This window comes from Saimiri boliviensis, chromosome 10 (assembly GCF_048565385.1).
Source record: "Saimiri boliviensis isolate mSaiBol1 chromosome 10, mSaiBol1.pri, whole genome shotgun sequence".
NCBI lineage: Eukaryota > Metazoa > Chordata > Mammalia > Primates > Cebidae > Saimiri > Saimiri boliviensis.
The window spans coordinates 84,982,757-85,007,572 of NC_133458.1; the positions used below are offsets into that span (position 1 = coordinate 84,982,757).

A 24,816-nucleotide genomic window follows, 5' to 3' on the forward strand; every position below is an offset into this window, starting at 1 on the left:
TGGGTTCAAGTGTTCCTCTGCCTTGGCCTCCCAAAGTGCTGGGATTATAGTGTAAGCTGCTGTGCTCAGCCTATTTTTATTTTTTCATTTATTTTTACTTTTTCTCTCTTAATTTTTTTTCTTCTACAAAAATGTAGTGTTTTCAACAAAACTATCTGTATATGGAAGGTTAGTTATTATAATAATATTGGTGTTTTGTATATGATAAACCTGCTATAAGCATTAATTCTATTTTTGAAAATTTATTAAACATTTAACATTTATTTAAAAAGAATAAATATTACAACAATGAACGCTCATAACATCCAGCCTTAGAAATAAAACACTACAGGTACAATTCAAGTTTCCTGTGTATCTCTCTCCTATTGCCCCTCCCATTCTTTTTCTTCTCAATTTGCTGTTTATTTTTTCATGTATGTCTTTATTTTTTATTAATTTCATTTACATATTTAATGGTATATTAATTTGCAAATTTTGAAAATACTGTCATATTCTTTTGCTTTTTTTCACTCACCATATTTATTATAGTTTATAGCAAATATAAACTATTTGTGCTAAATGTTAGTGAATTGTTCTTTAAAGTGTTAAAACAATGTACTTTCCTCCAAGAAGTCTATGAGTTTCTCTTGCTCTGTATTTTCAGAGTATGCATTATGATTTGCAATTTCCGTTATTTTCTCTTGCTAAGTTGCACAATGATAGTGACTATAGCCCATTAAGTAAGTACCCACATGTCTGGAAACAAATGTGATCATCCAGAGCAAAGTGAAAACCCAGAAGCTATACATTTGGTCCCTGAGCAATAGTAACAAGAAAGCAAAACAAAACAATGCAGAAAAAAAAATCACTGTTACTACAAAAAATAAAATAAAATAAAATAAAATAGAACCATGTAATCTTCTTAAACCAGGGACTTTATCACCTCACAGTGTCCACTAACAAGCCACCCCCAGTAAATATTTCATTCTAAGCCACAACATTGTGCTTGTCATACAAAGAGCTTCTATAACTTTCCCTACCCACTTTCAGATGACTGCAGTGCCTATGCTCTACTACTTAGAATGGTGGGGCCGCAAAGGCATTGATGTTTTACTAGGCATTATTGAGGAATTTACAAAATAGGTGAACAATAACTATTTTGTCACAGTAATTACGTAACTTTTATCAGTGGGAGTGGATAGATGTTTGGGCACAGTGGCTTTAGACCACACCAAATAAAGAAAAATTATCTTACACATCTCAGTTAGCTGGGCGTATTTTCCAAAATGACAATCTGGCAAAATAACCCAACAAAACAAAGTCCCCGGTTGAATCACCTGAAAAAAAAAGACTAATATTTTTACTGCTAAAAAATAGACTCAATAGAGAATATATAAAATAAATGCTAATCAAAAATGCTTTTGTGGGGAGCATGTTAACTATTCATTTAAGGGGGCATGACACATTTTCTAATGGTACTCAATAAATAAAATGTTAACTTGGGTATTCATCCAATTTGTATTAACAGTAGATTCTGAACTGTTTGACGTTTTAATTTTTCAGCACTGTAAGAGAGAAACATGCTCTTTCATATTTACTTAGAAGTATAAACATGGATAAAGTTATCTCTCATTAAAAGTACTAATAGTAAAAACCTGGTTTAGTGAAACACTTTAATCCATTCCAGAGACAAAAGAAAAATGTAATCTCTGCTTTCAATCTCAAGAAGGATGCTTTTGATAATGAGGCTGGATATCTATCCTAAAATAAAAGTGACCTGGAATTTAATAACTCAGTGACCAATATGTACTATAATAATATGTGGTTTACTGCATTGATATGACTTTCCTTATACATTGAAAGCCATTATTTCATTTGTAAAAGTGTGTAATTGCAATCAACTCTTTGAAAGTGAATAAATGTCTCTCTTCTATAATGCTATTTTGAAAAAAAGTCCAAAAATGTTTAGCCCATCTCTGTTCATAGTTCCAGTAATTATGAATCTGTCCTAATAGGGTGTTTGAAAGATTTGACTGTTTAGTTTAAATAACATTTACTTTTTTTTAAATTACAGTTGTAATATAGGTGATATGCAGAAAACTTGGAAACGACATAAAAGTAGAAAGGAAAAATAATCCTCAAATCACTGGAACTTTCCCTGCATTATCTCTTGGCTCCAAAACAAAATAATTTTAGGATTTTGTCCTTTAGTAATCATTTTGTCTAGACTCTATTTCTAATTTTTTCTCAGCTACTTCTTGATTACTTTGTGCTGTGATTGCTTGTGTTTTTTATCTTATCCTTATTATAAGATCTTAAGGATGAATATATATATATATATATATATCTCCTTATTATTCGTTCATTTTTAACCGAAAATATATATTATTAAAGACTACTATGTGTGAAACACTGCATGAGAAAGATAGGCATGGGAATATATAACAGCCAAATGTCACCTCTTCATGGAACTTACTAACTGCAGTTAACGTATAAGTACCTAAATTTTGGGTGTCGACCCACAACGTCCTTAATCTACTTTGCTGTCTGTACAACACAGCACAAGGACTGTTGCCTTTTGCTTGAGCAATAGATATTGGATGAACACTTACAGTAATAAATAAATTAATATTGAACAAGTAGTTATTTGTTTCTAATCTATATTGCCATATTCCTTCTGGTAGACATTGGACAGGTAGGATGCTGCTTGCTGAATTGTGAAGTTTTATACAATGATGTAACATTTATATAATGCTTTTGAGTTAGCAAACGTTTACTCCATTATCTTACAGTGTTTCAGTGAAGCTCAAGTAAAGCAATAAATATTTACTATTAAAAAAAAAAGAAGGGTAATAGGTGGTGTTATTTAAATGGAGTCTTTACAGTATCAAGCTACTCATTAAGAGATAAAATATTTAGTAAACCCAGTCATCTAAAACATGGCCATGTGATTAAAAAAAATGGGCTTTAATTTCCAAATATCTATTGCATTTTCTTAATGCACAAATACAATGACATAGCTTCTAAAGGTATGAGAAAATATATAAAATGTAGCAGAAAATAAGTTAAAAGATGAGTTATATCTAGCTTCTGGTTCAATGAGCTTTCAACATTATTCAAGGAAAGATCATTTTACACACCCAGACATGTCAGCACACACACATGCACAATGTATTTAGAGTGTCTCCTTTCATTCCTCACTTGGTTAATTCCAATTTGTCTTTCACATTTAAATATCACTTTCTTAGACAAAATTTCCCTGAACCTCTTCATCAGGTTTTTAAAAAAGGTTTTTCATAGCATCCTGAATTTTTCCTATACAGCACTCATTGTATTTATAATTACACTGTTGTACGAACATCTTAAAGTATACTTAACAAACCTAGATGGTATAGCCTACTATGCACCTAGGCCCATATATTATAGCCTACCTTTCTTAGGCTACAAACCTGTATAGCATGCTACTATACTGAATACTGTAGGCAATTTGTGTATCTAAACATAAAAAAGGTACAGTAAAAATACAGTTTATTATAAAAGGTAAAACACAGTATATCTAGATAGAGCACTTATAATGAATGGAGCTTGCATAATTAGAAGTTGGTCTGGGGGAGTCAGTGAGTGACTGGTGAGTGAACATGAAGGTTTAGGACACTGCTGCATGGTACTGTAGACTTAATAAACACTGTACAGTTAGGCTACACTAAATTGTTAAAAATAAAGTAATTGTGCTATGACATTAGGTGGGCTATTACATCGTTGTAGGTGATAGGGATTTTTATGCTCCATTAAAATCTTATGGGCCCATTGTCATATGTACGGTCTATCCCTGACCAAAAGATTGCTATGGGATACATGACTTATTTACTATCTGTCTCCTCACTAGAGAATAAGCATAAAAAATGTTCTGCACACTAACAAAGTGTCCTGCATGGAGTGTGGGCTCAAGAAATAGTTACTGCATGCAATAACTCTAATATATAAAAGACTGTGGCAGGGAAAGGAGAGAGAAAAACAAAATGTGATAGGAATGTAACAGAATGGGAAAACAGTTAATGTGAGTATTCAAAAAGGACTGTGAAATTTTAAGTGGACCTTAGAGGATGTGTGTAGTGCTGAATGTGGAGCTTCACAGCCACAATATAGTGGTGATGTAGGAAGGATGGCTTGTAAGAAGCATGAATGACCACAGTCAACATATTCATTACAGACAGCAGACACAGTGCCCAGAGTCTATGATATACTGTTAGGGGCCCATAAAATGTTTCAAATTTTAATTTCTTAATAAGAAAAAATGCATCTAATAATACAGATTTATAATAATGAATCCAATGTATGCCAATGTAGGCTTAAAATAAGAGTTTTAATACTATTTTTTGGAGTCCATAAAGATAAAAGTGTACAGGGTCCATGAAAGTCATACTGCAGCCTTGAGAATGATATCTTTCGTTCAGTAGACAGTGTTTTGGCTAGAACTTAGAAAAGGAATAAATGATCTAAGGCTGAACATAGTTGGTTAGCCTCAGGTCAAGGAGAGTACAAACAACAGGCTGGGGAGATTCTTCAAATTTGGGTTGACCTTCAGAGCCTTTTGGTGTTCATGTCTTGTTTACCACAGGGCCTTAGGGAGAAAATTTTTCCAGGAAGGAATCGGTATTAGAAGTGGGGTGATCAGAGAGGAGCCTTTTGCAATGTCTTAAATGGGAGTTGAAGAAATTACAGTAGAAAGAGAAGAGATGGATATTACCAAAAATCAGATAAACATGTACCCAGGAATTTTAGATCATATGTTGAAAAGGTTCCTTTTCCTGACAGATCCCCCCACCCATAATTATATATTTGTATTTCCCTGTAACAGTAAGTTCCATATGAAAAGGGACCATATTAATCTTACTGCTGTGTACTCAGGGCACTGAACATAAGACACTCAACAAAACAAAACAAGAGAGTTAGAGTTTTGTAACAGTGTATGAACTATTGTAGCTAGAACTAGATCCCTGACCAATCCATCCCAATCATCGAAGCAAATGGCCAAAGCCTAAATATGTGACATATACCTTCCAACTGACTGATGGTTTAATTATTCCGTAGAGCAAAACAGAAGTAACAACAATATACGTGAATTATAACCCATCTCAAAGTTAATTTTAAGTCATTCTTACTTTTTTCTAAATTCAGAAATCTCTGCCTATGGTCTATAATTAAATATATATATTTTTAATCCCAGTTCATAGATTTATATGCAGCATTAACTCCTATCATATATAGAAAAAGCTACAATTACATAAAACTACATAATATGCAATGAATACAGCTGTGTTGTATACAGATTTGTTAGCTTTCTCAGTAGGTGAGTAATTTGTACACTTAGGATGTACCAAGCCTTGGGCTGGAAATACAAGATGAGTATGACATGTGATGGCACATGCTGGGTGGAAGGGGAACACCAGTCTAGCAGGAAGTAATATCTGCATCTAGGCCCCATTAAGGAGAAGTAATGTCTACATCAAGTCTTGAAAGAACAAATGCTAGTCAGGCAGGAAGCAGAAGCAGAAGAGCACACACATTTCTAAAATTATAGGGATTAGACTTGTTTACTTTGGTAACCTTTGGAGCAACAGTTTCTTTATCTATGGCAAGAGATTACTGTTTTTTACTGCTGTTCAGCTATTCTCCATATTCATTAGGAAAGATAAATAAAAACAGTACAAAGATTATTAATTCCCTCATGTTGAAGAGAGAGAAAATATTCATAGTGTAGTATATAAATTTTTGATAAATATTTTTAATAAACATTAATAAATTATAAAAACAATATATATTTTAAATATATATTTTGAAACATATACTTTTTTTTTGGACAAAGCTCTCTGTGTAGCACTGATGATTAACTAAGCTGCTTATATGTGTTTGAGAGTATCTCTTTATGGAGACAGAGAAAGAGACTAAGTGAATCTTCCATAAACTTCCAAACTATGGTTCACTGATTTGGTAACTTGGGAAGGATGAAGAATAATAACAGTGTTAAATCACTGAGGATATATTTAATAATATATTTAAAATAATTTTATAGTGTTGAAATTATATCAAACTATGAAATACTCATTTTTTTCTATGCCAATATATGAAGACTGTATGAAGACTGACAGGTGTCAAAGTATAATTGTGTAATTGGTCATTTGTAGAGGCAGCCACAGAATTCATGGACAACATTCACTGAAATAAATTCACGAGAGAATTTTCAGAATTAGGCCTAACTGGCAGTTTGAAAGCAGTTGAATTGTTCTCCCATGGTGTGTGGCAGTCCTGGGACTATATTCAAAACGTTGGTATCTAGGTAGGAAATGAGTCTATGTCAACGTTACTCTAGAGGTTAAAGGTCTGTTTCTTTCAATCAGTTCAAACTGACAGGCCTCCTGCCATCACCTGCTCCTTAGCCAGGCAGACAGGCCCTGGCCGTCAGTGTGAAAACATCTGTTGAATGGATTTATTGACTGAATCTTGTTTTTTCTCTCCCTTTCTCTATTTTTTTTTCTTTTTCCTTCACACCATTTATTATGTCTCTGACCTGATGAATTTAATTTGTTGACATGTCGCTCTCAATGTCTCCCTCAATCCTTGACTCACATTTCTTTCTACTGTGCTCTTTTCTTGGCAACAGCCCTTCCTGGAGCCCCCGCGCACACATGCACTCTCCGTGCGCCAAGCTCCGCTGGCTGCGGTTGGCATGGATGGACTAGACAAACACCGTCTTGTCTCCAGGACTCACTCTTCCCCTGCTGCCTCCGTTTTACCTCACCCAGCAATGGACCGCCCCCTCCAGCCTGGCTCTGCAACTGGTAGGAATCCCTAAAGACTCTCTCTAATAGGCAGGCTAAATGCATCATTCTTGTAGGATTAACCGATTTAAATGCTCCAAATAACTCCAATAGCAGAACGCTGCATTTTAACCCAGTGCAACCCAAATTTTATGAGGTTATATTGGCCATAAGACAAACAGAACATCTGATAAATCTTGGGCTTAGTACTAATAGCCTCATAAATTGCTATCATCCAAGGGCCTGGAAAATATATCAACAGGTGCATGAGTTTTTTTGGAAATGAAAATCCCTGCAACATTTTTTAGCACTGTTCCTCAATCTCTTACCTTCTGCCCAGCCACTAGGAAATTTATGATGCTTGGCTTCCTCATTTGACTCCAAAGAGTGCCCTTCAACCAGTTTGCTTTCTTGTTTTATCTTATTGTTTTCTTCTAATTCTCCATGCAAATGACTCTTGGGATTCTATAGTACCAAAGCAAACTTTACTTGATTCTATGTAAGTTACTTTCATTTCTATTTATTATGAAATCTCTGGGTGGGCTTTTTGACCAACCTCTTCCTTTGTCTACAGCTGTGTTTGATATTTCAGAACTTTCCTACAGAGGAAAACAAGCCAGATAATTCCAAGGCCAAAGGAAGGTTAAGTGTGGAACACACACACAAAAAAGGGTGCTATTCCCTCTGCAAAGGAACTGTGCTGTAAATATATGTGTAGATAATTATTTCTTTTTGTCCACTCTACTCCTTTCTAGTTCTGTGCTCTCAAACTGTGGCTGATCAAATGAAAGATATTGTAGCCCTAAGAGACTCATAACTTGGATGCAGCAATAGAGAATTTATATGTACCTTCCCCAAAGGGTCTTTCAAGTTATCTGATTTGTTTTTAAACCCATTTTCAGGCAGAGCTCGTTTTTGTGGCTTCTGTGACCTCATGCAAGCCTTTGTGCTAGGAAAAGTTAAATCACTTTTCGAAAATCATATTCCCAAGCCTTGATACTATCTTTTATTTAAAAATCAATGAATGAAACGGCCAAGTTAATTAACTTTGGTAGGCAACTTTAGTCAGTATGCATAGGAGCTACCTTTTATAATGTCTTATGCCATAAGAAAACATTCCATATTAGGAGATATGAACTGCATCTATTTCTTTCTCCATACTAGCCATTGCTTCTGACTCTCCTACTTCCAAGAGCATAGCAAAAGTGCCCAGATACTCTGGAAAATCCAGGAACACTGGCCAGTGTTAGTGGCAGCCTTTTTATTCAATCATGCCTGGTGCTATCCCTGTGGATTTAGAGAGTTTTTATTCAAAACCAGATACATAATACAGAGGAATAATTTTTTGCATGTAGAAAGAACAATAGCCTTTAAGAATTACTTACTTCTCTATTCTTTCTCCTGAAAGTGTCTTTTATTAAACCTTAATATTTCAGAGAATACAGAGTAACAACCACTCTATCATAATATTAGTTCCATTGACTGAAATAATTTTCTTAATTATAAAGTAAGCTTAACTACAAAGTTTAATGTTGATGTCCCCAAGTCTGCTGCTTAATATTACTGTAATCCTATGGATAAAGTTTCTTTCCTTGGTTAAGAGGGGTGGCCCTTTTCTCACATACTTTAGTGTCTTTAGTTTTCATGGATTCCTTTGAATGAATGAAGCAAGATATCTGAGTAGTAGAGAGATCCTAGAGTTTAAGGAAACTGTGTTGCCAAACGGATAGGGTTTGTAGAGCTTAAAAGAATCCAGATGAAAGAGTGGACCCAGTATCATAAACAGGACATAATCTTACCCTGATCATTCAAACTAAAGACTAGGTTATTTCAGATAGTATATTTCTCCTCATAATGTCAGGATTTTAGTATTTATCAAAGCATGTATTCCAGAAACAGATAGGAAGGTGAACTTAAGATTCCTTTCATATTTAATGGATTTGATGAGGCAATTCCTTGCCGACACGAGAGATTATATAAAGTTATTTTAGAAAATTGTTATTATATAAAATTATTTAGAAAGTACAGGATTTTGTACTTAATAGGCATTCAATAAAAATTTTAGTTGAATTAATGAATATTAATATCATAGTAAACACGAATTTACTAGTTCAATTTAAATACACCAAAAGTAAAATTTACATTGTAACAATTATTCTGCTAAAGGATAACTAAGTTATCTACAAGTTACAATACCTAAGTAGAATCTTTTTTGGCTTATTTGAACTTACAAGAATGTTGCATCTTCACACTGAAAATCTTACAAGAAAAAGGCACAGTATTTCAAAATCATGCAACATATGCAATTTATAATAATAGCTTCTCCAATGTCATTAGGATTAATATATACGTATATATATGTGTGTGTGTGTATATATATACACACACACACACACACACACATATATACACACACACACACATACACACTTGATGTGTAACATTTATTTAGTATTATTCCAAATCCTAAGGAAAGGAAATGCATCATTTCACTCTGCTATTCCACATAATGCTCTGGCTTTAATCCAGACTTAGATTTCTACTGTAGCCTGAATACTACTGTAATCCACATGATCTCAAAAATCACTTAGTATTTCTAATGATCTTGATTTCAGATGAGAACTTTAAGGTTTTCATTTCTAGTATAATTGAAAATATTAATCTCCTTCCTTTTGACTTTTTAATATCTATTTGTGGCAGCACAGACATCTTAAACAATCTTAAGGAACATTCACATATTTTTTTTAGGAATACAGTAGATCCTCTCATCTGCATGGGAACCATTCCAAGACTCTCAGGGGATACCTGCAACTTCCAGCAGTAGTGAATCAGTTGTGGTCAATAGAAACCCCTTTCTGCTCATGTCTTCCACCCATAAGTTTATGGCCTTTTCCATCTTAACTAAGCAGTTCTCATACACTGTGGCCATAACTTTTGCAGTGTGAGGTGAGGTGGGAGAGCAAAACAAATTTCTTTTTTCTTCTTCACAACTTCATGAATAGAAGATTCCTTCTTACCATAGATCTTAGCAGCCTCAGCATATGATTTTTTAAGATTTTCTTAGGTCGAGAACTTATACCTTTCTTTTAAAGGAAGCCCTTTAAAGCTTATCTTTGGCATATCCAAACTGTCAGCATCACTACTCTTGCAGTTTGGAGCCATTACAAAGTAAAAAATAATTTAAAACATGCATTGGTGATACTGCCTCTGTCAACCTGATCATCAAGACAGCTATTAAATGACTAAAGAGCAGGTGGCAAAGACAGCATGGAGCTGCTGGACAAAGGGATAATTCCCATCCTGGGCTAGCCGGAGTGGGGCAATGTAAGACTTCATCATCCTGCTCAGAATAATGCACAATTTAGTGTTTGGGTGTTATAGAATTGTATATTTCTGGAATTTTCCAGTTGATATTCTTAAACCATAGTTGAAACTGTAGAAAGAGAAACCATAGATGGGGGAGGGGAGAGACTATTTTATTTTAATTTATTTTAAGCAAGTTGTACGATCTCGCCATTGCACTCCAGCCTGGGTAACAAGAGCGAAACTCTGTCTCAAAAACAAAAACTAAAACACAAACAAAAAAACCCCCAGAAAGTCGTATAATCTCACACTCTCTAGAGCTGTTCCACTAAATAGCAAGGAGGCGGGCACAGATACATTATAAAACTAGGCAACTGACTTAAATCCGTTCCCTAAGAGCTATACTTTTTGGTGCTACTAAAAAGTTACTTAACGCGAAAGTCACATAATTTTCAATGAACATCATTTAAACCTTCACCAACCATGTGCATCCTCTGCAGCCCACTTGGTTAGTCACACAACTCCTCTTTTTGACAAGAACAAAACAATGCTCCAAGGGAGAAATAATACCTGAGTTTAGTAAGCTTCTGTGGAAGACGCAGTTTTCAGCACACCTGACTCCGCCGCCATTTCCTCGTCTGGCCTAACGGTTCGGCCAATTCCAGAGGGCATCGAGAAGGACAGATGCTCCGCCAATCGGAGGCCGCCGATTTCGACCCTTCACCTCGGCCTGGGCCAATCCAGGTCCCGGCCCCGTCACTCTCGGCCCGCCCCCGCAGCGCCTTCTTTCCTCCCTCTTTGTGCTTCTCGTGCAGTCGCCGCCAGTCGCGTGAGTAGGGCAGTGCAGTCAGGTCCAGTCTCCACCGGACGCTTGCGAAAGAGAAGCCGCAGCCGAGGAAAAGCAGCTGCCGGTGCCGCTCTCCGGGGGCGCCATGGCGACTGGAGCGAATGCCACGCCGCTGGACTTGCCGACTAAGAAGCGGCAGAGGAGCCGCTGGAACAAGACATAATCGAGCAGAAGACGGTGAGTGCGGTAATACCTACAGTTATTCCCCCGGTCTTACTCGAGAACAACAACAACAACAAAAAAAAACAGAGTGCATCTGCAGTTAGAGGACCTGACTTGTAAACTAAGCAAGGGAGACCTGGGCATCCCCCCAACCCTGAGGACAGGTCCCCTTCCCCTAAGCCGTCTGCAGTAACGAGGGGTAGCGGCTTAACACCCCAGACTTCCGCACCCGCGAAAAGCTGGAAGAGGAGCGGCACAACCTCCTCACACAGATGGTTGCACTCAACCCAGATTTTAAGCCACCTGCAGACTGCAAACCTCCAGCAACACGTGTGAGTGATAAAGTCATGATTCCACAAGTTGAGTTTCCAGAAATCAACTTTGTGGGGCTGCTTATCGGGCCCAGAGGGAACACTCTGAAGAACCTAGAGAAGGAGTGCAATGCCAAATTATGATCTGGGGCAAAGGGTCTGTGAAAGAAGGAAAGTTTGGGCGCAAAGATGGCCAGATAACTGCCAGGAGAAGATGAGCCGCTTAAGGCCCCTGGTCACCGCCAATACAATGAAGAACGTTAAAAAGGCAGTGGAACAAATAAGAAACTCCCTGAAGCAGGGTATCGAGACCCCGGAGTACCAGAATGATCTAAGAAAGTTGCAGGTTAGAGAGTTCGCTGGCTTGAATGGGACCTTTCGGGAAGACAACAGGATCTTAAGAACCTGGCAGAGCTCAGAGTCCGCAGCATAACCAACACCACCGTGTGTACTGGTGGAGGGGCTGGCCACATCGCTTCAGACTGCAAATTCCAAAGGCCTCGTGATCCCCAGTAAGCTCAGGATAAAGCACGAATGAATAAAGAATATTTGTTCCTCATGGCTGAAGTGGGTGAAGCGCCTGTCTCAGGATCTGTGGACTCCATCTCTGGGCCTGCCACCAGACCCCTGGCCAGCTCACCTCGTCCTGCTGGTCCCGCCAACAACCCACCTCTGCCGTCTCTCATGTCTACCACCCAGAGCTGTCCATCCTGGATGAATTCTGGTCTTTCAGAGAGTCGGCCTTACCACGGCATGCCCAAAGGTGATGCTGGTGGGCCCGGAGGTGGCCCCCAGAGCTTCTCACACTCATTACCCAGCCTGACAGGTAGGCATGGTGGACATCCCATGCAGCACAACCCCAATGGACCCCCATTCACTTGGATGCAGCCACCACCACCACCGATGAACCAGGGCCCCCACCGACCTGGGCACCGTGGTCCTCTTTCAATGGATCAGTTCCTGGGAAGTACGCCTGTAGGCTCTGGAGTCTATCACCTGCATCAAGGAAAAGGTATGATGGCGCCGCCGCCTCCCATTGGGCAGCTCCCGCCCCCTCCCTCGGGTCCCCTTCCCCCATGGCAACAACAGCAGCAGCAGCCTCTGCAACCCTCTCCGCCCAACAGCAATATGGCTTCCAGTACCCCCTTGCCATGGCAGCAAAATACGATGATTGCCACCACGAGTGCTGGCACAGGGTTCATCCCGCCATGATAACAGCAGCAGGTGGCTGCCGCAGCTCTTCCAGGAGCGCCTCAGATTCAAGGCAACCCCACTATGGTGCCCCTGCCACCCGGGGTCCAATCGCCTCTGCTGCTTGGGTCCCTCCTTTTCCGCCACGTCTGCTGCCTGGTTCCTCTGTCACGGTGTATGCCCCGCCCCCTCCTCCTTTGCCTCCCATGGACCCTTCTGACTTTGTCACCATGATGGGCATGGGGATGGCGGGCATGCCGCCCTTTGGGATGCCTCCAGCTCCCCCAGTGCCTCCACCACAGAACCAGACTTGTTTTTTAAGGGGAAAAAAAAAAGCTATCTATCTATCTATATATATAGTAGAATAGAAAAGACAGTAGGCATAAATTACATTACATTATTTTTAAAAGATAATCATTATGTATTAGTTGAACTTTTGCAGTAACATAATTATAAAAATTGATACAAGTTCATTGAAGGCAATTTGGTAAATCTAGAATATTATAAGGGAAAGTCACTCATTAGTCTACCATTCAGAGGTAACCTGTATTAAAATATGTTTATACTTATTTTTCAAACAATACATTTTATACTCTATGAGCTTCTCTTTAATAGAATAAAGAAAAGTTATTTGTATTTGTATCCATATTTATGTTGGTGTGTGTATGTGTATATCTCAAAGTATGTGTGTGTATTTGTGTGTGTATATATACAGTATATATGTGTGTATGCATGTCTGTGTATGTGTGTGTTAAGGCCTTCCAGAGTAACTTCTGTTAATAACTATATTAGACTAATTTTTCCTTTTGTCTGGTAATCTATTTTTTAAATTGCTGCCTTCAAATATATGTGCTTTAAGAAAACTCTTCCAAAATTTACTCCTCTAATAATCACTGAAGATAAAAATAGCTATGTTTTTTATTTAGGAGACTAATTCAGCTTGATCACATATATCATGTATCACAAGCATTGACATAGAAAATATATTTATAAATATATGGTTATATAATACGTATTATTTATTTGTATCTCATATACTTATACACACACACATAGATATTTTTAGGGAGGTGCTTTCTCTAGTTGAGAATGTCATCTTGTTACCTTCATACATCCTTTGAAGACAGACTTATTGGGACACAAGTTTGTTGTTGGAAAAGCCTGGAAATGTGATCAAATGTTCAAGGGGTTTAGCACTGAAGAGTAGAAGCCTAAGGCCAACCTGATATGTGTTCATTTGTGGGAAGCCTGGTTTTTCTTTTCTGGAGATAAGACGTATTTTTGCTTTCTTGTTATTTTTTAAAATATCATCTTTATGATAAACATTTCCAGTTACTTATTCATGTGCATATCTTTTTCTACTTATGGAAACATCCTCAATTAATCCTATTTCAAGTATACCTTGTTTTATTACATTTTACTTTAAAAATTGAAGGTTTGTAGCAATCCTACATTGAGCAAGTCTATTGGTGCCATTTACCAAAATTATGTGGTCACTTCCTGTCTCTGGGTCACATTTTGGTAATTCTCATATGAAACCTTTTCATCATTATAATATATTTCATGGTGAGCTGTGATTAGTGATCTTTTTATAGTACTTTTGTAATTGTTTTGGGGAACCATCAAGACAGTGAACTTAGTAGATAAATGTTGTGTGTATTCTGACTGCTCTACCAACTGGACAGGGCCCCAACTTCCTTTCTCTTTTTGGCCCTCTCTATTCCCTCAGACATTAGAATATTGAAATTAGGCCAATTTATAACCCTACAGTGCCTTTATGTTTAAGTGAAAGGAAGAGTCACATGTCTCTTAATTTTTATTAAAAGCTAGAAATGATTAAGCTTAGTGAGGAAGTCACATCAAAAGCTGAGATAAGCGGAAAGCTAGGCCTCTTGTGCCAATTATCTAACTTGTGAATATAAAAGAAAAGCTCTTAAAGGAAATCAACAGTGCTACTGTAGTGAACACACAAATGATAAGAAAGCTAAACAGCCCTATTGATTATATGAAAATAGTGTTAGTGGTCTGGGTAAAAGATCAAACCATCCACAGTATTTCCTTAAGCCAAAACCTCATCTAGAGAAAGGCTCTCTTTTCAATTCTATGAAGGCTGAGAAAGGCGAGGAAACTGCCTAGAAAAGTTGGAAGTCAACAGAGGTTGGCTTATGAGGTTTAAGGAAATGAGCCATCTCCATTACATAAAAGTGCAAGGTAAAACAGCAAGTGTTGATACAGAATCTACAACAAGTTTTCCTGAAGATCTAGCTAAGATCAGATGAAGATGGCTACACTAAACAACAGAATTTCATTGTAGATGAAACAGGCTTTCATTGGAAGAAGAGGTAGAAAACTTTGAGAGAAATAGTCAATGCCTGGCTTCAAAGGACAAGCTACTCTCTTGTTAGAGGCTAAAGCAGCTGATGGCTTTTAAGTCAAAACCAGTGCTCATTTACCTTTCTGGAAATACTGGGCCCTTCAGAATTATGCTAAATCTACTCTACCTGTGCTCTATAAAATGAACCACAAAGCCTGGATGACAGCACATCTGTTTAGAGTGTGGTTCATTGGGCATATTAAACTCACTTTTTAGACTTACTGCTTGGGGAAAAAAAAGTTTCCTTTCAAAATATAACTGCCTAATTGACTGTGTACCTGGTCAATCAAGAACTCTGGTGGATATGGGCAAGGAGACTAAGTTTACACACCTGCTAACACAGTATGCATTCTGCAGCCATAGATCAAGAAGTCTTTTAAATTGTTGTCTTATTATTTAAGAAATGCATTCTATAAGGCTATACCTGCCACAGACAGTGATTCCCCTGATGGAGCTGAGCAAAGTACATTGAAAACCTTTTGGAAAGGGTTCACCATTCTAGATACCATTAAGAGCATTCATAATTCATGGGAGGAATATCAACATTGGCAAGTGATTGAAAGAAGTTGATTTCAGTTCTCATGGATGACTTTGAGGGGTTCATTACTTCAGTGGAGGAACTAACTGCAGATTTGGTAGAAATAACAAGGGAACTAGAATTAGAAGTGAAACCTAAATACATGACTGAATGGCTCCAATCTCGTAAAACTTGAAAGAATAAGGAGTTATTTCTTAGGGGTTGAGCAAGGAAAATGTTTTCTTGGGACAGAATCTACTCCTGGTGAATATGCAGTGGACATTGTTGAAATGACAAAGGATTTAGATAGAATATTACATAAACTTAGTTGATAAAGCAGCTGCAGAGTTGGAGAGGATTGCCTCCAATTGTGAAAGGCCTACTGAAGGTTAAGTGCTGTACTACCAAGCAGCATTTCGTGCTACAGAGAAATGTTTTCTGAAAGGGAGAGTTCATGGATATTGCAAATATTGTTGTCTTATTTTAACAAATTGCCACAGCCATTCCAACATACAGTAACTATTACTCTGATTGTTAGCAGCCATCAATATCAAGGCAAGACTGTCCACAAGCAAAAAGATTATGACTTACTGAAAGCTCAGATGATTATTAGCACTTTAGCAATAAATTAATTTTTAATTAAAGTATGCACGTTGGTTTCTTTGACACAATGATTCCACCCTTCATAGATTATAGGATAGTGTAAACATAACTTTTTTATGTGTAAGCAAATCAAAAGTCATATGACTTGCTTTATTGTGATATTTGCTTTATTCAGGTGATTTGGAATCAATATGAAACATATTGATTTGGATTCATATGATTTGGAATCATATGAAACAGCAATATGTTTCAGATATTCCTGTATTTGGTTAGTCTGATTTTCTCTCAGAAGAAATTACAACTTTTTGTTTGGTTATTTTTTTTTTCCTGACCACTGTATTTGCACCTTACTATGTACATGTAGTAGTTCTTTCCTTTATATTATGGAGGCTTCTCAAGCTTATATTCAATAGCACTGATTTGGCTTTCTGAAATGTAAATTCCTATATTGCCTCCAGTATAGATTTTCATTTTGCTGCTATTTAATTTCCTTGCAATCCCTGTTTATGATAGCCAACTTTATTTTTATTCATTCCATTGCCTTTTTAATTAGTTTTATCTCTGCCTTTATATTTTTGCTCTGATGTTATAGGGCCAGTGTCTTTTGACATTTGAAGAGAACAAAACATTTTCTAAAATTTTATTTTGCTTCCTTTAGTAAATCATGTTCACTGAACTAAGCAGTATGAATGATATTTCCTTAACAGTATCTGTACTATATTCTCAAAGGCCCTGTTCTTTTTTTTTTTTTTTCCTCACTCATTCTTAAATGTTGAAAAATCTTTCCAGATATTCTTCCAGCAAATGTGTAATGAATTGTGTTTGGCTTCACTTTTTGCCAACTTACATGCTGGTTGAATCTCCTTCCTGGCTTTACAGTTAAGTGGCAATACTAAATCCAATTCCTGGGGCTTAACAGACGTTCATATAGTGTTAGTTGGAAGGCTTTTATGTTGGGAATGTCTTCTACCCACTTCCTTTCTAGCTGTCTCATACTCTGTTAAGATGACTTACATGAAAAAACAATAACCAAACACAAAACCATAAGGTTTAGAAAATGCTTCTTATCTAGTGAGAGGTATAATGTATCAATTTTTAGAAGGAATTTTTAGACATTACATCATTTGCTTGTTGGACACATCAAGTTTCACAAATAATTAAAAAATTACACTGTTTGGTACTTTATGTGTTCTTGTTAAAACATATTACAGATCGTAAAATATAAACTGCACTCCAACCTAGGTGACAGAATGAGTACCTGTTTAAAAACAAAAACAAAAATTAAAATTAAAATATTAAAAAAGAAATAGAAAAAAATAAGGCAAGGTAAGTCTTATGTATAGATTAGCATTATCGGTAGAAATGGTAACAACAGCTGCTATGTGTGTGATCTGAAGGTCATTAGAAATGACCCTTGTTTCAGAATAGTTGATTCTTTTTAGTATTTCTACCATTTGTATTTCATTCTGTCTTTTAAAAACACTTTTTTGTTTTTAAGAGATATTCTTTGACTCTCTAGCCTCACAATTTTTTTGTTTAGCAGAGTTTTCAAAAGTGTCATATATTTACAGCTCACTTTTACTACTAGATTTTGAGTTAAATGTAAAATGAAGCTGCTAGAATCTGGAGCATAGCAAGCATTCAATAACTGTCCACTGTTTCTCCCATCTTTCAGGAGGTTGCTGTGTCATATATATTTGTACTGTGCTAGTCCTTTATCCATTCCCCTGCCCTAGAAGGAGTTTAATAACTGTTGTTTAGCAAACATGTTAGGAGTGTGTGAAACCTTAGGTAGTTATTAGAAATGCAATATGAAGTTGAATGTTAGGAACTAGAAATCAGGATCAATAATTTTCTTCTAAATATCCTAAACTCAGCTTTCTTTATAGACAAGATAAGTTGTCTATGAAACTCTATTGACTCAGCCTGACAGGTCTTACTAGACAGAGTGTAAATCAGATGATATAAATAGATTATATGGCTAAAAAATTACAACTACATGTAATAATTAAGAGGGAAAGATACTACACTAGATGCTTCAAATACATTATCTCATTTAATATGGCTGAGAGAAAAAGCACAAAGTCCAAGTTTATAAGAAAAATTTATTGAGAAATTTGAGTATTTTCTGTATATTTTTACATATATACACATATGTGGAAAACAAACAACTATGGTTTAAAATACGGGTAAATATTTTAAGACTCCTTTGTGTATTTTTCCAAATCCTAATTTTAACTCTTGTCCCACTCATCAAGAGAAAAAATTAATCTATTGTCTTTTGTTATGTCACAAATGGTAATCAGTGGGCCAGAAAGGGTTGAACAAAACTAAAATTCCATATGAACTGCAGAGAGAAGAGCAGGCTTACTTCTCACCCTGTAAGTCCACATTTCTGAGAAGCCAAAGAGAAGAAAGAAAGAGGAAGGGAATGGAGATAAAGGATAAGGTTAAAGTTTCATTTTGCCGTCTACCTGTTAATACCTCAGTTAAACATCATTAGGATGAGTCAGTGGAAGTTTGGGGTTCCAGATTGCATATATTTCCCTTTAAATTTGAATGGATTTCCAAGAGTTCCTGGACTTTGAAGTATAATCTCTAGGTACCTGCAAAAAATCCCAGCTACCATAATCTGTTTCACAATCTTTTTTTTCTTGGCAGTGGATTATGGGGAAAATATCATTAAGAGGGGAAACATTGCTACAGAGGTAAGCTTAGATGTGTCAAGAGATGAAGTAGTGAAAAAGTTAAGCAACGTAATGATTAGAACCTCTACTCTTGAATAATATATTTCTCCTCCTCCTCCTTTATTTTTTTTCCCCAGAAACAAGGTCTCACCCTATGGCCCAGGCTGGAGTGCAGTGGCTCGATCACTGCTCACTGCAGCATCACTGTCCTGGGCTCAAACAGTTCTTCCACTAGCAGCAGGCACACCACCATTCCTGACTAGTTTTTCAAAATTTTTTGTAGAGATAGTGTCTCCCTATGTTGTTCAGGCTGATTTCAAATTAGCCTCCCAAAGTGCTAGGCTTATAGGTGTGATCCTCTGTGCCTTGCCAAAAATATCTTTTCAAAATGAGGCAGATGTTAAACTTTTTGTTTCCAGGTTATTATTCAACTATTACTTTTTATTTTATGCAAATATTGTTGAAAATGTTAAACAATTCTTTTATATAGTAGTAACTCATAAATACTTGATATATTTAAATTGGGAATACCTGTCTTACACTTCTTTGTATTTTAAATGTTATTCTTCCATCCTGCTTGCCTGCTTCCATTTATGCCTTCCTTGATGTCTTCCAACTTTATTTAAAAATATTTATTTATATTGGACTTTATACAAAATGTAAAAAGAGGACTTTGTGAAATTCCATGTAGAAATATAAAGCTAAGTAAAATAAATGCCTGTATTAGAGGCGCTAAGGATAGGAAGATAAGGGACATAAAATAAAACGTAGAAGATTAAACAAGTGAAACTACTTTTCAGGAATTCAAGGAGATTCACCGATTAAATTCATTGAGGAAATCTTTACAGTGTAACTATCTGACCTATTTTTGTGATATATTCATTCATTTATGGTTTTCATTCACTCATTAAAAAATATTTTTGAGGATCTGCTTTATTTAAGCATGTTTATGTCCACTGAAATTTCACAGGTAAAAATACAACTATAATCTGTGCTCTCAAAGATCTCACCATCCAATGAAGAAAATGTACAATTAACAAAATTATACAACAATTATATAATTGTGACATGCTTGAAGGAGGCCTAGAAGATGCTAAGAGAGCATGTAGTAGGGAGACATAATTTAGAGATCTCAGGGTATGCTTGGTAGAGGAGGTGACATTAAAAACTGGGCCTTGAAGAGTGAAAAAAAATTAGCTGAATAAGTAGTGGAGTTATGGAGGTCAAGACGGAAGAATTTCTGGCATAGAGGGAATAGCATGTATGAAGATCACAAGGTTGGTAGGATTTTGACCTTTGTAAGGAAAGGAAGGAAGGCTTTTATAAGAGAAATTGAGAACAAAAGAGGGAGAGAGATGAAATGAAGCTGGAAGGTTGGGGAGGGAGCTGTCTTTGCTGGCCTGGAGGAATCTCTGTCTCTTCTATGAAGGCCCTGAAGGGTTTAAACAGAAGTGGCCACTGTTGTATGGCAAATGGTGTAGAGTGAAAGTCAGGTTGCCAGTTACAAGGCTATCTCAGGAGTCCAGATTAGAGATAATAGTATCTTAGATTGTGTGTGGTTTTGGCAGTGGAGATAAGGAGAGTGAGTGATTCAAGATCTGCTTTAGAGGGAAAACAGAACACTACTTTGGTTCACTGGAGGGGGAGTGTCAAGGGGACATTAAGGTTTCTCATATGAGCAGTGGCAAATCTTGATGTCTTTTGTAAACATGAGTAATATTGTGTGTGGTTTATGATCATGAATTCAAAATCAGAGACATTTTGACTTTTTGAAAACCATGAGACAACTAAGTGGAGATTTTGGATTGGTCATTCAATGGGTAAGTGTGCAAATAAGCTGCTCATAATGGAGGTCAGTCCTGAGGACAAAAATGTGAGAATCAGGTGAAGAAGGATGGAGTTGAAGCCATTTGAGTCCTAAGAATAGATATTATTTGGACTAGTAAAATTATATTTTTTCTTAGACATAATTTTTAGCACATGGTTTCAAAATGCATGTGGCATTCTTCTGCATCATTTTAGTACACTCAGTGAAAAATATTCTCTTGAGTAACATCTTTTAATACAATAATGTAAGCCAAAAGGTGAATAAAATGTATTTAATTCAACTTGTTTTACAGCATAAATTACTGGTACTTATCTGTTCCTGAAGATTTTTATTGGTGGTGATTGTAAAATTTCTTATGGGTATTTTTCCCATCTACAAATGTACTTTGCTGGTCCTTTATTGGAGGACATTTGATTTGATAAAATCTTATGTCAGGCAATTTTGCAAGCAACATGTTTCCATGTCATGGAATAGGGTTACTGTTGGAAATCTTCTTTAAATGAGGTAGAGTTATAATTCTCATCTAATTTGCTACTTTTAAAAGTCCTATTTTAAGTACCCCTAATAATTCAATTCATCATCGTGATTAAAAATGAAATACGCTAACACCTGATAATTTAAAAGCAGATTGTACTCATTAGTATCTGTATAAACTCTAGCAGTGGCATTGTAATTTACATTTATTTTTTAAAAGGAACACTTTAAATGTCCTGCAATATTATAAGATTTACAATATCCATATTGTTTACATAATGACATAAATTATGGGGAGAAACACAAATAAACAAAGAAACTGTTTTTACATAACCTTGAAGAAATTACTAAACAGGATAGGCAAAGAGTAGGAAAATCCAGTTTATTACAGGAATGTAAACGTGATCTAAAGTCAGGCTAGAATTACTCATGAAAGATTTAAAGAGCCAGCTCGTTTTGTGGTTCCAATGATGTGGTGAAATTAAAACCTCTACTGAATTAAATTATCTGCCTAAAAACAATTCATAATGATTTTCATAAAATATTACAATGTGTATATTTTAAAATCTGAAATGTCTATAAATGTCATCATCTTCAGCACTTTACAGATTTACTAAACTAGGGTCTGAGTACTGGTTAATCCACGCGTTCATGTTTTTATATAAGTATCCAGATAGATAGGACTAAATAGCTCTGATGTGCTCCTGAGAATTTTTATTATTTTCCCCTTTGTCAAGTTTAAGAACAATGACTTTTTCTGAGTTGTCATATTATCTTCTAACACGTCATTACCTTATACCTCAATCTTGTTCTGTATTTCCCTTGTCTTGAAGGAATTGCCTACGACCCCTTGATGCTGAAACATCAGTGCGTTTGTGGCAATTCCACCACTCACCCTGAGCATGCTGGACGAATACAGAGTATCTGGTCACGACTGCAAGAAACTGGGCTGCTAAATAAATGTGAGGTAATCTGGCATTGGACACACTCTTTTACTTCCTTAAATAAATCATGTAAAGAGGCCAGTATTCATTTGGGGAGTAATAGAAAAATATTAACCATATAGTACAAACACCGTGATTGATGAACCACATAGATTTGAGTAGCACAGAGCTTACCACCTGACTCTGCACTGGGCACACAGTAAGTATTTGATCAGTGTTGATGAACTGAGCAGCTGTCTGATGCCTGTGTTCCAGTATTGCAGTATTATTATTACATACACGTGGTAGCACTGTTTGCAAATAGATATTATTTATTGAGTTGATCTTAGAAACTCTTTACTAAGTTACCGTTTTTGGTACTTAGTAAAGAGTTCAGTTACTAAGTTATAAACTGAACTTTGAATTTAGATATATGGCAGTTTTGCCACATGGAAATTAATGATTTAAAATATTAACTGTCCTCTTACCACCAAAAGTCATTTCTTTTTATTGAAGTGGTTGATATGTTTATAACTTGAACGGGTTTGAATAGTTTAATTTTATCATTATTTCCTTAAACTCATTTCTGTAGATGCCTGGTGAGTACCATTTTTATTTTGAAAAATCTATCATTTTAGGCTTTCAAAGGGTAAAGACAAAAGTCATGTCAATTCAGAAAGGCTCCCATTGTGAAATGTGCAAAATATGTAACAAACAGCTGCTATTTGATTTAGTTGCTATAAATGCCCATCGTTGTCTGAAATCCAGTAATATTCTGCATTTGAATTTAAACCATTTTTAAAAGAAAAATAACCTCCATGGGCTTTCTGACATTATTTTAACATTTACTAATTACTTTTTTTACTGGGTCTCTGTTAAGTTCTAAACATGTTCCAGGTATTGGAATTATAAAATTTCACAAGACGGATACGGTCCCAAAATGTAGTCAACAAAATTCCTATTCAAATTCAACTTAGTTTAAACTGAGTCTGTAAATTATTTTACTTGAAATAGGAATGCCAAAGCAGACAGAATTTTTCTACAGGACAAGTGTACTTGCCTACATATGGTAGTATGAGTTACTTCAGTCTTCATCCCTTTCCTCTGCAAACTACCAAAAATAATTGACTTTTGAAGATGCAAAGCCATTCATTCAGTTTGTTCATTTCTACAGATGAATAATCTTCTTGATGGGTTTTTTTTTCTTTAAAGGGTAGATATTCTATGTTACAAGGGAAGTTGTTTTTTTAAAACATTAATTCATTGCTAGTGTCTTATGGATCATTCAGTAGTTGAGATTGTGAATGAATATACCATAATGCTGTGTACAGATTTAGTCTCACAAGTTTTATTATATATTTATGATAGAATTATCAAACAGTTTTCTTATTTAAAGCTCTGATTTTGATTAAATGTATCCTTTATCTAGAAATCCCAAAGTGAAGGAAAATGAGCTAGATTTATTTATCTGGTTCTTTCCTAAGTGCAAGTCTATTATTCATTTTTTTTGCCAGTGGCATTCATGTTATATGGCAGAAGGCTTTCATACTCTGCTCAATTTTAGAGTTATCTTTAAGGATTTCATGTTTCTGATAATGCAATTTGGAGACCAAACCGTTTTCTGTTCTACACAATCCCATATGGAGTCCATAAAGTAGACCAGCAGGGAAAATTATTTGTGGTAGGCTGGTCTTAATGGAGAAAATACATTTATTCCCTTGAACATTCCTGTCTCACCTTTTCATCTACTTTGCAATTTTTCTGTGCTTTTGCCAGCTGAGGCATTGCTGCTTACATTTTTCCACATTCACGTTTGTGTTATATTCTGCAGCTGCTGGCCTGGTCCTAGCTACTTCAAATTGTCAGTGGCTGATCAGAGCCTTCAAATGCATTGTTAGATAGTGGTATTCCTAAAACCTATTACCTGAAGGAGAATTGTTTGTAAAAGGAAGAGTACTATAGAAATAAATGGAATTTGGTGTGGTTCACACTGGTCTAAAAGTTCAAAAGTCTATTATCATCCTTTTTTGGTTAGTCCTTTCAATAGCTTGTATACATTACATTATTTTAGTTCTGTATTATTTGAAACCATACAATTCAGTTTGTATAGCACTGACTGATATGTCAAACACAGGGTGAAATGTCAGAAGCACTATCATACAGCTATGGGCTTGAGGAGAATAGAGTCTCCTTGGTAACACTTCATCACAAAATTAACTAATAATACAGTCACAAGCCCAGATTAGCAGATTTGCTCTTAATAAAGAAAAAGCACAAACATCATACCCCAAACCTTGCAACAATGCAAATAGAAGCCACTTTTCCTAACATAGTTTGACGGCAGTTCACGAGGTGTTCAGTTTCTTAAGATTTTGTTGCTCATATGTGTTTATCATTATATATGATAATGCTCCTACCTTATCAAAACTCCCATATTAGCAAATAAATTTTTGTTTAATATAAGATAAAACATAGAACTAAAATGGAGATACTGTTTTCATAACTTATTTTCTCTTCCTGATTGTTTTTCCCAGAAGAGTAGGGGAATAAATAAAAAAGGAATACCCAGAGACTATTCCAAACCAGGTTAATTCTCGTCAGAAATAGTCGAATCTTACCTAGTGCTCTCCCAAGTCCATTTTTTTCTAAACACACTGGAGGAAACTGATGTGTGTTCTTCATAGATTTCTTCTAATATTTTTGATTTGACAAATTATATATACAAATATTTTACTGTTATTAAGCTGTCTCTTAAAAGGATGCTAAACTTTCTGTCTCCTGCCAGATTACTTTGAAAAT

General features: G+C 36.0%; 1 protein-coding gene and 1 pseudogene across 16 annotated transcripts in view; both read left to right on the forward strand.

The window, feature by feature from the left end:
• The window catches only part of HDAC9 (histone deacetylase 9), a 1,049,458-nt gene that overhangs the window by 641,923 nt on the left and 382,719 nt on the right, over nucleotides 1-24,816 (forward strand). For all 16 annotated transcript variants that reach the window (XR_012512159.1, XM_010349341.3, XM_074379572.1 and 13 more), the window contains 2 exons: nucleotides 6,641-6,818; nucleotides 21,928-22,061. Coding sequence is in view for 15 of the 16 variants with exons in the window: in XM_010349341.3 (XP_010347643.1) it covers nucleotides 6,641-6,818; nucleotides 21,928-22,061 (312 nt within the window). In the remaining variant the exon portion in view is untranslated. The remainder of the gene's footprint in view (nucleotides 1-6,640; nucleotides 6,819-21,927; nucleotides 22,062-24,816) is intronic.
• Nucleotides 6,828-12,927, forward strand: LOC141580108 (splicing factor 1 pseudogene; annotated as a pseudogene).